Genomic DNA, 15,888 nt, shown 5'->3' with positions numbered 1-15,888 from the left:
TGCGTGGATGTGGTCTGTTTCTGTATATATGTATCTCTGTACATGTGTGTGTCTCTGTGTCTGTCTGTGTGTGTCTGTGCATCAGTATGTATGTGTGTGTATATGTGGTTTGTATGTCTGTGTTTGTGTCTGTGTATCTGTAGGTATGTCTGTGTATCTCTGTGTGTGTGTACATGTGGTCTCTGTGTATATGTGTCTGTGTGTGGATGTGGTCTGTGTGTATATTTGTGTGTCAGTGTGTGTATATGTGTTCTGTGTCTGTGTGCTGCTATTTGTATATGTGATCTCTGTGTGTGTGTGTGTGTGTGTGTGTGTGTGGAGGGGCAGGGAGTGAGAACACGGGCCTGGGGGGAACTCGTGTGACGAGCACGTGGGACTCTGCGTGCTCGTCTGATTCTCAGTGTTTTCAGATCATCTGCGATGAGTCTTTGAAGAGGAGGCTCTGAGGGCTGGCCGGCAGCTCCCAGGGCTGGAGTGGGGACCCCGGGGTCAGAAGCCCACTTGCAGGCACTGCCCTCCACCTCCAAGGGGAGGCCCCCGCCCGGGGTGGGGCGGCCACTCTAACTGTCCTGCCTCCGGCCCCGCCCCTGCGCCCATCCCCCTCGCCTTCCGAGCTCCCTGCTCCGCTGATAGCCCTTGCTCTCTGTGGTCTCCCTTCCATTCTTGGTTCTTACTGATGTCAAGTTTAAAAAATTCCTTCACTGTATTCCAGTGGGGATTCTGAGGGAGTGGAAATGGATTCAATCTGCCACCTTTAACCCAACGTCTCTAATCCTTTGCTTTTGCAATTTCTTCTGGTCATAGATGACTTGTTCTTTTCTGGAAGAATGACAGCCTCGATTCAGGGCTGCGCTTGCCCCTGTGTGCCGGGCAGGGGCCGCCGGCAGAGGGCGTGAGAGTGGGGCCTGGGCACGGCGGGGCCTGGGCGCTCAGGAGGAGGCCACACCGCTGACGCTCTAAGTGCAAGCCTGGCATTCTTTCCGACAGGAAACTGAAATTTGATGCCTGATTTTAAAAGAGAAAGGAAGAGAAGGCGAAACTAAGCGTTCTTGGTTGGGGAGGCTGGGCTCAGACCGGCTGTCTCAGGGGCTGCGTGAAGCCCGTCTCGGAGGGAGGCGCTGCAGCTGGAGGCCTCGTTCCCCGAGGTGCCGAGGTCCTGGGCGGGACACGCGCCAGCGAGGGCCCTGGAGTCCAGGCAGCCCCGCGCCAAGGAGGGCCCTGGAGTCCAGGCAGCCCCGCGCCAAGGAGGGCCCTGGAGCCCAGGCAGCCCCGCGCCACGGAGGGCCCTGGAGCCCAGGCGGGCGCCTGCAGCTGCTTCCGGGTGCTTCACACCACCCGGCCCAGCACGCAGATACGTCACCAGAAACACGGCTTGGGGCCCTTCACGTATCTCCTCCCGCGCGCACATCCAACGGGTGCAGACGGCCCCAGGACCACGGGCGCGGCCCGAGGCTCTCCAGGTGGCTCGGGCTCCTGCAGTCAGTGGGACTGTGGCCCGTGCGGCGGAGACCCCACGCTCAGCAGCCCCCCACCCCCGGGGCAGACGCCGCCCTGCAGGGTGCTCTGAGCCCCCGGGTGAGGTTCCAGGGGACGACCTTCCAAACAGCATTAGAAGGAAGAGTGGGCTCTGGGACAGAGTCCAAGGCTAGGAAACAACCTCTCTAAGCGGGACAGGCGGGACCGCACAGTCCAAACGCTCCGCCTCCCAGTGTGAGGTGACTCGGCGACAAAGACTTGCCAGCGCACGTGAGGAGGGCACCCCGCCACCTACCTGGAACACCAGGATGCCCGTGTGTGAAACGGCCAGCTTGATCTTGGCCCCCTCCCGGTCAGAAGCCGAGTGAAACCTGATGCCGTACATGTCCAGCTTCCGGGCAATTTCCAGCACCTGGAAGTCTGACTCAGCCGGCGTCTGGCCCCTGCAATGAAAGACAGCAAGTTCGCAGCGCTCCTGAGAGCAGAAACTCAGACAGAGAGGCCAGGAAACAGAGCGGACACACAAGCAGCACAGGGCTCTGGTCTTCAGAGGGGCGGCCACGCCCTACACATGTTTACCCACGACGAACACTGCACAGCGGCCACAGAAGCTGTCCCCTTCCTTCCGGTTGGTACTCCCCAGGGGGCAGATACTTTCTTTGTACTCCTGAGATGCTCAGCTTTATAATTTTATCTTCATACAGACAAAGTGATGTCCAAACATTACAGGCAGAGACAAGTACTAAAGACGGGACACACCACGTATTCAATGGTATTTAATGGTATCTCAGTACGTCAAAGCTGTATATTGTCACCCTGCTTATTTAACTTATATGCAGAGTACATCATGAGAAACGCTGGACTGGAAGAAACACAAGCTGGAATCAAGATTGCCGGAGAAATATCAATCACCTCAGATATGCAGATGACACCACCCTTATGGCAGAAAGTGAAGAGGAACTAAAAAGCCTCTTGATGAAAGTGAAAGAGGAGAGTGAAAAAGTTGGCTTAAAGCTCAACATTCAGAAAACGAAGATCATGGCATCTGGTCCCATCACTTCATGGCAAATAGATGGGGAAACAGTGTCAGACTTTAATTTTTTGGGCTCCAGAATCACTGCAGACGGTGACTGCAGCCATGAAATTAAAAGACGCTTACTCCTTGGAAGAAAAATTGTGACCAACCTAGACAGCATATTGAAAAGCAGAGACATTACTTTGCCGACTAAGGTCCGTCTAGTCAGGGCTATGGTTTTTCCTGTGGTCATGTATGGATGTGAGAGTTGGACTGTGAAGGAGGCTGAGCGCCGAAGAATGGATGCTTTTGAACTGTGGTGTTAGGGAAGACTCTTGAGAGTCCCTTGGACTGCAAGGAGATCCAACCAGTCATTCTGAAGGAGATCAGCCCTGGGATTTCTTTGGAAGGAGTGATGCTAAAGCTGAAGCTCCAGTACTTTGGCCACCTCATGCGAAGAGTTGACTCATTGGAAAAGACTCTGATGCTGGGAGGGATTGGGGGCAGGAGGAGAAGGGGACGACCGAGGATGAGATGGCTGGATGGCATCACGGACTCTATGGACGTGAGTCTGAGTGAACTCCGGGAGATGGTGATGGACAGGGAGGCCTGGAGTGCTGCGATTTCATGGGGTCGCAAAGAGTCGGACACGACTGAGCGACTGAACTGAACTGAACTGAACTGAACTGAATGGTATCTAACGGACGTCCATGGTGGCTCAAGTGGTTAAGCGTCTGTCTATAATGTGGGAGACCCGGGTTCGATCCCTGGGTCAGGAAGATACCCTGGAGAAGGAAATGGCAACCCAGTACTATTGTCTGGAAAATCCCATGGACAGAGGAGCCTGGTAGGCTACAGTCCATGGGGTCGGAAAGAGTTGGACATGACTGAGCGACTTCACTTTCATTAAAGCCACTTCAAAACTTTAAAAGGTACAATGCTAATCATTAGAATATACCTTTACGAAAATTAGATTATGCAAATGAACAAAAATAGAACCACCAAAACAACTGGCGTTATCCTTGCCTGGCACACAGTCCGCAGACAGTGAGCAGCTCCAGGGCAGGGCGCTCAGGACAGCCCGAAGCCTCCACGAGCAACTTCCATAAACAGCTCTTTTTCCTTATTGCTTCTGAAAGCCTGAGTTTTTGGATCTTTTAGGAATAACACGACTGCTTGGCTTACGCCATTCTTGGAATTTCCATCCTTTGACGAAAATGTGCGTCCTTTGAAGCTGACTAGACACTTACCAACTGACACTCTAATAAGCCCTCAGCAAGGCGATGGCCCCGCTGCGTGCACGCGTCTTCTTCGCCTGCTCATCTCTTGGTGGACACTGTTTTCTGGGCATCGCAAGGAGCGCAGCTGTGAGCACGAGGCTGCACGCATCTTGTCCGGTCAGGGTTTCTGTTTTCTTTCGATAAACACCCAGGAGTGGAATTTTTTATTTAATTTTAGATTTTTTAAATTGGAGTTGATTTACAGTGTTGTGTTAGCTTTCGGCGCAGAGCACAGTGACTCTGATGCATATACGTATGTCTCCTCTTTTCTGGATTCTTCTCCCGTGGAGGCCATCACAGAACTGGGTCTATTTTTGGTTTCTTGAAGAGCCTCCAGTTTGTCTTCCACGGCTGCTGCACCGATGTGCGCTCTCACCAACAGTGCGCAAGGGCTGCTTCAGCTCCACAGCCTCCCCAACACTTATTCCCGTCTTTTTAGAAAAGGACATATAGCTGAGGTACAATATTATATAAGCTACAGGTGTGTCACAGGATTCATAATTTTTAAAGGTTACATACTCCCTTTATAGTTGTTATAAATACCAGCTATATATTTAGAAATCAGTGAACTAAAATGAACCAGAATGGGTGAATTTAATTCAGATGACCATTATATCTACTAGAGTGGGCAAAACCCTTTCAGAAGAAATGGAGTAGCCCTCATAGTCAACAAAAGAGTCCGATATACAGTACTTGGGTACAATCTCAAAAACGACAGAATGATCTGTTTGTTTTCAAGGCAAACCATTCAATATTACAGTAATCTAAGTCTATGCCCCAACGGCTAATGCCAAAGAAGCTGAAATTGAATGGTCTGAAAGTGAAGAGGAGCTAAAAAGCCTCCTGATGAAAGTGAAAGAGGAGAGTGAAAAAGTTGGCTTAAAGCTCAACATTCAGAAAACAAAGATCATGGCATCCGGTCCCATCACTTCACGGGAAATAGATGGGGAAACAGCGGAAACAGGGTCAGACTTTATTTTGGGGGGCTCCAAAATCACTGCAGATGGTGACTGCAGCCATGAAATTAAAAGACTCTTACTCCTTGGAAGAAAGGTTATGACCAACCTAGATAGCATATTGAAAAGCAGAGACATTACTTTGCCAACTAAGGTCCGTCTAGCCAAGGCTATGGTTTTTCCAGTGGTCATGTGTGGATGTGTGAGTTGGACTGTGAAGAAGGCTGAGCGCCGAAGAATTGATGCTTTTGAACTGTGGTGTTGGAGAAGACTCTTGAGGGTCCCTTGGACTGCAAGGAGATCCAGCCAGTCCATTCTGAAGGAGATCAGCCCTGGGATTTCTTTGGAAGGAGTGATGCTAAAGCTGAAACTCCAGTACTCTGGCCACCTCATGCGAAGAGTTGACTCATTGGAAAAGACTTTGATGCTGGGAGGGATTGGGGGCAGGAGGAGAAGGGGACGACCGAGGATGAGATGGCTGGATGGCATCACGGATTCGATGGACGTGAGTCTGAATGAACTCTGGGAGATGGTGATGGACAGGGAGGCCTGGCGTGCTGCAATTCACGGGGTCGGAAAGAGGTGGACACGACTGAGCGACTGAACTGAACTAATAAAGACCTACAAGACCTTCTAGAACTAACACCAAAAAATCATGTGCTTTTCATCATAGGGGACTGGAATGCAAAAGTAGAAAGTCAAGAAATACCTGGAGTAATAGTCAGATTTGGCCTTGGAGGATAGAATGAAGCAGGGCAAATGCTAACAGTTTTGCCAAGAAAACACACTGGTCATAGCAAACACCCTCTTCCAACAACACAAAAGATGACTCTACACATGGACATCACCAGATGGCGAATACTGAAATCAGTTTGATTATATTCTTTGCAGCCGAAGATGGAGAAGCTCTATACAGTCAGCAAGAACAAGACCAGGAGCTGACTGTGACTCAGATCATGAACTCCTTATTACCAAATTCAGATTTAAATTAAGAACGTAGGGAAAACCACTAGACCATTCAGGTATGACCTAAGTTAAACCCCTTACGATTATACAGTGGAAGTGACAAATAAAGTGACAAATTCAAGGGATTAGATCTGATAGATAGAGTGCCTGATGAAATATGGACAGAGGTTCATGACATTGTACAGGAGACAGGGATCAAGACCATCCCCAAGAAAAAGAAATGCAAAAAAGCAAAATGGCTGTCTGGGGAGGCCTTACAAATAGCTGTGAAAAGAAGAGAAGCGAAAAGCCAAGGAGAAAAGGAAAGATATAAGCATCTGAATGCAGAGTTCCAGAGAATAGCAAGGAGGGATAAGAAAGCCTTCCTCAGTGATCAGTGCAAAGAAGCAGAGGAAAGTAACAGAATGGGAAAGACTAGAGATTCTTCAAGAAAGTTAGAGACACCAAGGGAACATTTCATGCAAAGATGGGCACAATAAAGGACAGAAATGGTCTGGACCTAACAGAAGCAGAAGATATTAAGAAGAGGCGGCAAGAATACAAAGAACTATATAAAACAGATCTTCATGACCCAGATAACCAGGATGGTGTGATCACTCACCTAGAGCCAGACATCCTACAGTGCGAAATCAAGTGGGCCTTAGGAAGCATCACTATGAACAAAGCTAGTGGAGGTGATGGAATTCCAGCTGAGGTTTTTTCCAGTCCTAAAAGATGATGCTGTGAAAGTGCTGCAGTCAATATGCTAGCCAATTTGGAAAACTCAGCAGTGGCCACAGGACTGGAAAAGGTCCGTTTTCATTCCAATCCCAAAGAAAGGTAATGCCAAAGAATGCTCAAAGTACCACACAATTGCACTCATCTCTCATGCTAGTAAAGTAACGCTCAGAGTTCTCCATGCCAGGCTGCAAACGTGAACCAAGAACTTCCAGATGAGTCAAGCTGGATTTAGAAAAGGCAGAGGAACCAGAGATTAAATTGCCAACATCTGCTGGATCATAGAAAAAGCAAGAGAGTTCCAGAAAAAACATCTATTTCTGCTTCATTGACTACACTAAAGCCTTTGACTGTGTGGATCACAACAAACTGCGGAAAATTCTTCAAGAGATGGAAATATCAGACCACCTTACCTGCCTCCTGAGAAATCTGTATGCAGGTCAAGAAGCAACAGTTAGAACCAGACATGGAACAATGGGCTGATTCAAAGTTGGGAAAGGAGGACATCAAGGCTGCATACTGTCACCTGCTTATTTAACTTATACGCAGAGTTCAGTTCAGTTCACTCGCTCAATCGCGTCTGACTCTGCAACCCCATGAACCGCAGCACGCCAGGCCTCCCCGTCCATCACCAGCTCCCGGAGCCTGCTCAAACTCACGTCCATCAGGTCAGTGATGCCACCCAACCATCTCATCCTCTGTCGTCCCCTTCTCCTCCTTCCTTCAGTCTTTCCCAGCATCAGGGTCTTTTCTAATGAGCTGACTCTTTGCATCAGGTGGCCGAAGTATTGGAGCTTTAGCTTCAGCATCAGTCCTTCCGATGAATATTCAGGACTGATCTCCTTAGGACTGACTGGTTTGATTTCCTTGCAGTGTACATCATGGGAAATGCCGGGCTAGAGGAAACACAAGCTGGAATCAAGACTGCTGGGAGAAGTATCAGTAACCTCAGATACACAGATGACACCACCCTAATGGGAGAAAGTGAATAACAACTAAACAGCCTCTTGATGAAAGTGCAAGAGGAGAGTGAAAAAGCATGCTTAAAACTCAACATTCAAAAAACTAAGATCATGGCATCTCGTCCATCACTTCATGGCAAATAGGTGGAAAAACAATGGAAACTGTGACAGACTCTATTTTCCTGGGCTCCAAAATCACTGCAGACAGTGACCGCAGCCATGAAATTAAAGGACGCCTGCTCCATGGAAGAAAAGCTGTGACCAACCTAGGGAGCACATTAAAAAGCAGAGACATTACTTTGCTGACAAACATCCATCTAGTCAAGCTATGGCTTTTCCAGTGGTCATGTATGGATGTGAGAGTTGGACTATAAAGGAAGGTGAAGAATTGATGCTTTTGAACTGTGGTGTTGGAGAAGACTCTTGAGAGTCCCTTGAATTGCAAGGAGATCCAACCAGTCCATCCTAAAGGAGAGCAGTCCTGGGTGTTCACTGGGAGGACTGATGCTGAAGCTGAAGCTCCAATACTAATAGTTTGGCCACCTGATGTGAAGAGTCAACTCATCAGAAAAAGACCCTGAAGCTGGGAAAGGCTGAAGGCAGGAGGAGAGCAAGAAGACGAGATGGTTGCCTGGCAGCACTGACTCGAGGGACACGCGCTTGAGCAAGCTCCAGAAGGTGGTGAAGGACAGGGAAGCCTGCCATCCCTCGGGTCGCCAAGAGTCAGGCGCGACCGACAACGGAGCAGCTGGCTATGTTGCGTGTGTGTGCAGTGCCGCCTGTCGCTCACCTGCCTTACAGGCAGCAGCTGTCCCTCTCGCCCGCCCGCCCCGTGCCCCCTCCCCATCCCTCTCCCCACTGGCATGCGCTAGTCTGTGGTCTGCATCACGCGTCTCTCCCTGCTCTGCTCTCCCCACTAGTCCGCTGTATTCGCAGGATTCCACATGTGAGTGAGGCCACGCAGCATCTGTTCTTCTCTCTTTGGGTTCTCTCACTCGGCACAAGCCCTCCAGGTCCGTCCACACTGTTGCAGGTAGCAGGGTTTCTTTCTCACTGTGGCTGAGTAGTGCTCCACGGTGTGTGTGTACACATGTGCACACACACACACGCGCGCGCGCATGCACACACCCCACGTCTCCTTTGCCCACCCCTCTGCTGAGGTGTTTCCTGTCTTCTGCAGCAGCCTCTGGCAGGTGTGAGGCGGTGTCTCACTGTGGCTTTCCGGTGCGCCTCCCTGCTGCCTGTGGCGCTGAGCATCGTTCACGTGCCTGTGTTTCCTTAGAAAGACGTCTCCTCGGGTCCTCCGCTCAGTTTTCAATCAGGCTGCTTGCTTGTTCACGTTCAGCTGTAGGACTTCTGTGTGTATTTTGGACGCTGACTCCTTACCAGACGTATTTTCTCCTATTCAGTAGGTAGCCTTTTGTTTTGTTGATAAGTTTCCTTTGCTGTGCAAAAGCTTTTTGGTTTTATTAGGTCCCATTTGCTAATTTTTGCTTGTTCCCCTTGCCTGAGGAGACAGACCCAGATCGATAGAGTTGACCCTTGAACAAATCAGGGGTTAGGGGCCCCAACCCTCTGCACACACCCGCTGTCGGCCCTTGGTATCCATGGTTCTGCATCTGAGAATTCAACCCACCTCGGACCACCCAACGTAGCGTCTGCTTCTGAAAACAGCCCGTGTGTGAGTGGACTTGCCAGGTCGAGCCTGTGTTGCTAAGGGTTCTGCTGTATTGCGCAAGCCCACGCCCAAGAGCACACCATCTGCTGTCTTCCAGGGGTTTCATGGTTTCAGGTTCTATGAGGCTCTTTCTGGCTCCACAGCTTAAACCGGGACTAGAGCCTCGGGTGCTGGCTACCTGTACGGCCCCAGGCTGTGGGCTCGACGCATCCTTGCAGTTCAGCTTTGCAGTTCATCCTTGCGGTCCTTGCAGAGTGGGCTCTGCCTGTCACTCCAGTCCACGGGTCACAGCTGACAGGTCTGGAGGCCAGTGCCGCCTGACCAGACGCGCAGAAGGCCCCTGTGGCTGTGAGCAGAACACGCGGGCAAGCACCTCCCTCAGGAAGGGGGGGACCTTCAGTGGTCTGACCTGGGTCTGCGTCACTGAAACCCGCCCCCACGCTGAGCCGACAGCAGGGCCTGCAGCGGAGCCTCACCCACAGGGCGTCGGTGTGTCTACAGGCTCCCTCCCCGGGGCCAGGCCTCCAGGACCCTTCCCGCCAGCAGCTCCCCAGTCTGGCCCGTCCTCTCCATCTTAGTCCCTCTTCGGTCACCCTCACCTCACCCCAGGGCTGCGGCACAGGTGACCCCACCCTGGACCCCCGACCCGGCGTGGCCGCCACAGGACCTGGTCTGCCCCGGGGAGGGGCAGGGGCGAGCATCGCCCGAGCCTGACGCCGCCGCACTCACGCGAGCTCGCGGTGAAATGCCAGGATCCTGTGCAGGGCGCGCTCCTGCCGCGGCACATACTCGTGGGTGCGCAGGTGCTCCCGGTCCAGCACCTCATCGTAGTCCCCGACTTCCGCTGAGGCGAGAGAGGACAGTAGGCCATCTTAGTGCTTGCGTAAAAATATAAGCATGTAAATGCACGAACTAAAAGCAAATAAATTATTCTGATTCTGTAGTAAAAGAATATACCCCGCAAACAAAATCCTGAACTTGATTTCCCCAAATATCTTATGCTATTAGAGGCAGACACACAGGTGAAGGGAATTTCTCCTGAGTCCTGAACAGGAAAGATGCTGGTGAGCAACGCGGGCGGCAGATCCCGAGCTGCTGTAGGCTACATTTTCGTCCATGCTTTCTGTCAGCTGTCTCAAGACCACTGCACCCAGGATAAGGTCCTGTGTTTCGTTTTGGGATAATGTATTTTAAATTGTTTTTTCCTTCAGGACTTCTCAAATTCTCAAGAAACAACGACTGTCTCTAGTTTCACGTATTTTAAGGCTTCACTTATTTGAAAAACAGTGGCTAAAGCCCAGTCATAAGCATACACTCTGGAGACAGTTTCACCCTCACAGAAGGCCTGCAGGCACAGGACCACACCGCGGCACAGGTGTGTGCACAACAGGGCCTGCTCCCTCCACCCCGCACCCCACACCCAGACCAGGACCGTCTGCTGCTGCGTCTGAGCTGCTGCACGGTGCGCCTTGGAAGCTGCCTGACGTGTCTCTGAAGCCAAGGACCAGGTAGAACCCTACAGCACATGTAGCCGCGTGCGTGCTCACCGGCCTCCAGTCTCCGCAGCACAGGCCCGAGGTGGACCAGTCACTGAGGGACACGTGAGCTGCACACACAGCCCTCAGGCAAGAGGCACCGCCAAATGGCGGTGTGCACGGAAGAGCCACCTTCCATCTGAGATGGCCCGGACACACAGGCACTGAAAGACTCCTGAGAGTCCCTTGGACCGCAAGGAGATCCAACCAGTCAACCCTAAAGGTAATCAGTCCTGAATACTCATTGGAAGGACTGATGCTGAAGCTGTTCTCCAATACTTTGGCCATCCAGTGAGAAGAGCCAACTCACTGGAAAAGCCCCCAATGCTGAGAGAGATTGAAGGCAGGAGGAGAAGGGGATGACAGGAGATGAGACAGCTGGATGGCATCACCGACTCAATGGACATGAGTTTGAGCAAACTCTGGGAGATAGTCAAGGACAGGGAAGCCTGGCCACTCTGGAGTGTGGCCGCTGGACCACGGGGTCCCCGCTGCAGTCCATGGGGTCACACAGATTCAGACACAACTTAACAACCAAACAACAATAAAGATGCTTCAACACTTGTGTTGCCAACTGTGGACAAGACCCACCTGGCAGGATGGCAAACCTCTGAGAACACTTGCTGTTTGGAGATGGTGTGTCAGGGAGGGACCAAGGAAGGCACATACGCTATGGTCCTAACAGGCTGGAGCCTCTCTCTGCCCTGCTTCCTGCATCCACACTCCAGAGCGTCCACTCTACACAGGAGACACGGTCCAGCGCCCACACTCCAGACCGTCCACTCTGCACAGAAGACACGGTCCAGCGCCCACACTCCAGAGCGTCCACTCTACACAGGAGACACGGTGCAGCGTCCACACTCCAGACCGTCCACTCTACACAGAAGACACGGTCCAGCGCCCACACTCCAGAGCGTCCATTCAACACAGAAGACACGGTGCAGCGCCCACACTCCAGAGCGTCCATTCAACACAGAAGACACGGTCCAGCGCCCACACTCCAGAGCGTCCATTCAACACAGAAGACACGGTCCAGCGCCCACACTCCAGAGCGTCCATTCAACACAGAAGACACGGTGCAGCGCCCACACTCCAGAGCGTCCATTCAACACAGAAGACACGGTCCAGCGCCCACACTCCAGAGCGTCCATTCAACACAGAAGACACGGTGCAGCGCCCACACTCCAGAGCGTCCATTCAACACAGAAGACACGGTCCAGCGCCCACACTCCAGAGCGTCCATTCAACACAGAAGACACGGTCCAGCGCCCACACTCCAGAGCGTCCATTCAACACAGAAGACACGGTGCAGCGTCCACACTCCAGACCGTCCACTCTACACAGGAGACACGGTCCAGCGCCCACACTCCAGACCGTCCACTCTGCACAGGAGACACGGTCCAGCGCCCACCCTCCAGACCGTCCACTCTGCACAGAAGACACGGTCCAGCGCCCACACTCCAGACCGTCCACTCTACACAGGAGACACGGTCCAGCGCCCACACTCCAGACCGTCCACTCTGCACAGGAGACACGGTCCAGCGCCCACACTCCAGAGCGTCCACTCTACACAGGAGACACGGTGCAGCGTCCACACTCCAGACCGTCCACTCTACACAGAAGACACGGTCCAGCGCCCACACTCCAGAGCGTCCATTCAACACAGAAGACACGGTCCAGCGCCCACACTCCAGAGCGTCCATTCAACACAGAAGACACGGTGCAGCGCCCACACTCCAGAGCGTCCATTCAACACAGAAGACACGGTGCAGCGCCCACACTCCAGAGCGTCCACTCTACACAGAAGACACGGTGCAGCGCCCACACTCCAGAGCGTCCATTCAACACAGAAGACACGGTCCAGCGCCCACACTCCAGAGCGTCCATTCAACACAGAAGACACGGTCCAGCGCCCACACTCCAGAGCGTCCATTCAACACAGAAGACACGGTGCAGCGTCCACACTCCAGACCGTCCACTCTACACAGATGACACGGTCCAGCGCCCACACTCCAGAGCGTCCACTCTACACAGGAGACACGGTCCAGCACCCACACTCCAGACCGTCCACTCTGCACAGGAAACACGGTCCAGCACCCACACTCCAGAGCGTCCATTCAACACAGAAGACACGGTCCAGCGCCCACACTCCAGAGCGTCCATTCAACACAGAAGACACGGTCCAGCGCCCACACTCCAGAGTGTCCACTCTACACAAGAGACACGGTCCAGCGCCCACACTCCAGACCGTCCACTCTGCACAGAAGACACGGTCCAGCGCCCACACTCCAGACCGTCCACTCTACACAGGAGACACGGTCCAGCGCCCACACTCCAGACCGTCCACTCTGCACAGGAGACACGGTCCAGCGCCCACCCTCCAGACCGTCCACTCTGCACAGAAGACACGGTCCAGCGCCCACACTCCAGACCGTCCACTCTGCACAGGAGACACGGTCCAGCGCCCACACTCCAGACCGTCCACTCTACACAGAAGACACGGTCCAGCACCCACCCTCCAGAGCGTCCATTCAACACAGAAGACACGGTCCAGCACCCACACTCCAGAGCGTCCACTCTACACAGAAGACACGGTCCAGTGCCCACACTCCAGACCGTCCACTCTGCACAGGAGACACGGTCCAGCACACACACTCCAGAGCGTCCACTCTACACAGGAGACACGGTCCAGCGCCCACACTCCAGAGCGTCCACTCTACACAGGAGACACGGTCCAGCGCCCACCCTCCAGACCGTCCACTCTGCACAGGAGACACGGTCCAGCGCCCACACTCCAGACCGTCCACTCTACACAGGAGACACGGTCCAGCGCCCACACTCCAGACCGTCCACTCTACACAGGAGACACGGTCCAGCGCCCACCCTCCAGAGCGTCCATTCAACACAGAAGACACGGTCCAGCGCCCACCCTCCAGACCGTCCACTCTGCACAGAAGACACGGTCCAGCGCCCACACTCCAGACCGTCCACTCTGCACAGGAGACACGGTCCAGCACACACACTCCAGAGCGTCCACTCTACACAGGAGACACGGTCCAGCGCCCACACTCCAGACCGTCCACTCTACACAGGAGACACGGTCCAGCGCCCACACTCCAGACCGTCCACTCTACACAGGAGACACGGTCCAGCGCCCACCCTCCAGAGCGTCCATTCAACACAGGAGACACGGTCCAGCGCCCACCCTCCAGAGCGTCCACTCTACACAGGAGACACGGTCCAGCGCCCACACTCCAGACCGTCCACTCTACACAGAAGACACGGTCCAGCACCCACACTCCAGAGCGTCCACTCTACACAGGAGACACGGTCCAGCGCCCACACTCCAGACCGTCCACTCTACACAAGAGACACGGTCCAGCGCCCACCCTCCAGAGCGTCCATTCAACACAGAAGACACGGTCCAGCGCCCACACTCCAGACCGTCCACTCTACACAGAAGACACGGTCCAGCGCCCACCCTCCAGAGCGTTCATTCAACACAGAAGACACGGTCCAGCACCCACACTCCAGAGCGTCCACTCTACACAGGAGACACGGTGCAGCGCCCACACTCCAGACCGTCCACTCTACACAGGAGACACAGTCCAGCGCCCACACTCCAGACCGTCCACTCTACACAAGAGACACGGTCCAGCGCCCACACTCCAGACCGTCCACTCTGCACAGAAGACACGGTCCAGCGCCCACCCTCCATAGCGTCCACTCTGCACAGGAGACACAGTCCAGCGCCCACACTCCACAACGTCCACTCTACACAGAAGACGTGGTCCAGTCCAGGAGCCTTCTGGGTCTCCTCCTTTCTGTCCTGCACAGGGGCAGCACACACCTGCTTCCCACAGCCTCCCCTCACGCTCCTCCCAGCTCATGTCTGAAGTCACATAATGCTTCATGCTCTGAAGCATCACCCGCTGAGATACTGGAGGGTCTCCTCTGTCCTCCCCCTGCCTTGTGCGGGGGCTGTGATGTCACCCCAGAGTCGGGGTACAGCCTGGAGCCCAAACTGGAGGTCTGAGGCCAAGGGAGACGGCTGGGGTCTTGCACGGCCCGTCTCCCTCCCAGGCAGGAAGCTAACCTTTAGCCCCTCAGAAGAACCTGGGCGCAGCGGGTCCCGTGAGTGCGGGTCGCGTGGGGACACTCACCCTGCAGGAGGTGGGACGCCAGGAGGGCAGCCGTGGTGTCCGTGCAGGTCAGACGTTCCTCTAGAAGGTCTCTCTTAAGCTGCAGGGCGAACAAGTATCTAGGAGGAGACAGAAGCACAGAAATCAGGCCCAGGCTCCTGGGACACACGCCCCCCACGCCGCAGGAAGACACACAGCCCTGCCGCAGGAGCAGATGGAGCCCGGCGGCCTGGCCCCACAGAGCTCGGCATCCACACGACGGGCGGTACACCACACGCCGGGCACCAGACCACCCGGAGCTGAGCTTTCAAGGGGGCAGCTCAGAAACTCGTGCTCCTCATGTTACACAGACGGAGCCGCACGCACGGTTCTGCGAGAAGCAGCAGAAAGAGCCGACGAGGGCAGAGCGTCAGGTGTGGCTGTGAGTCTCAAAGAGGCGGGCAGCACCCGGTCTTGGCTTGAGCCTGAGACACAGGCACCCTGAATTAAGCGGTGAGGGTAGCAGGGGCTGGGTTGACACGGTTTACACACCCACTCACTCCAGCAGTGAGCAGCCCCGAGCACACGGGTGCTCCAGGCGCTGGAGACAGCAGGGGAGCAGCGCCGCCGCCCCGTCCCTCTCGGGGCTCCCACGCCAACGGCAGCACCAGCGCCTTCTGGGCTCACACCAGAAATGTGTGTCCCCCTCCTCAAGCAATCCCACCCCATGAACTTCCCACACAGAAATGTTTCCAGAGCTCACGAAGATGTGTGCAGAAGGACACTTAGCTGCAGCTCTACAGCAGAGAACAGCTGGACACAACCCAGACCTGCCCCGACAAGAGGCTGCTTCACCAAAGCCGGAGGCAGCCACGCACACTGACGCGAAGGACGTCCAGGGCAGGCAGCGGGCACGCAGGGGAGAGGAGGAGACCCACCCGCGGCTCCACGTGCGCAGTCTGGCGCTGCTTTCTAAGACACTCATTTAAGGCCCGGCGCGGGCACTCCACCTGGGGGACACAGCCCCGTGTCAGTCCTTCAGGGACTAGGGTAGCATGCGGTGAAGAGGCATGCCGACTTTTTACTCCCCGTAACTTTGTCTTAAAGCTTTTCTCCTTTTACCACAGATATGTCGTTTTTTAATAAATGAAACAAAGACCTTCTGCATAAACTCGGCTTGGC

General features: G+C 54.2%; 1 protein-coding gene across 2 annotated transcripts in view; it reads right to left on the bottom strand.

Moving 5' to 3' along the window:
• FARP2 (FERM, ARH/RhoGEF and pleckstrin domain protein 2) overlaps positions 1 to 15,888 on the bottom strand; it is a 103,415-nt gene that overhangs the window by 37,880 nt on the left and 49,647 nt on the right. For both annotated transcript variants that reach the window (XM_052636758.1, XM_052636759.1), the window contains exons 6-8: positions 14,749 to 14,846; positions 9,780 to 9,894; positions 1,772 to 1,919 (exon numbers count right to left, since the gene is read on the bottom strand). In XM_052636758.1, the coding sequence (XP_052492718.1) occupies positions 1,772 to 1,919; positions 9,780 to 9,894; positions 14,749 to 14,846 (361 nt within the window). The remainder of the gene's footprint in view (positions 1 to 1,771; positions 1,920 to 9,779; positions 9,895 to 14,748; positions 14,847 to 15,888) is intronic.

Source organism: Budorcas taxicolor, chromosome 3 (genome assembly GCF_023091745.1).
Source record: "Budorcas taxicolor isolate Tak-1 chromosome 3, Takin1.1, whole genome shotgun sequence".
Taxonomy (NCBI): Eukaryota; Metazoa; Chordata; class Mammalia; order Artiodactyla; family Bovidae; genus Budorcas; species Budorcas taxicolor.
The sequence above is the reverse complement of the archived record's forward strand: the minus strand, read 5'-3'. Positions and strand labels throughout refer to the sequence as shown.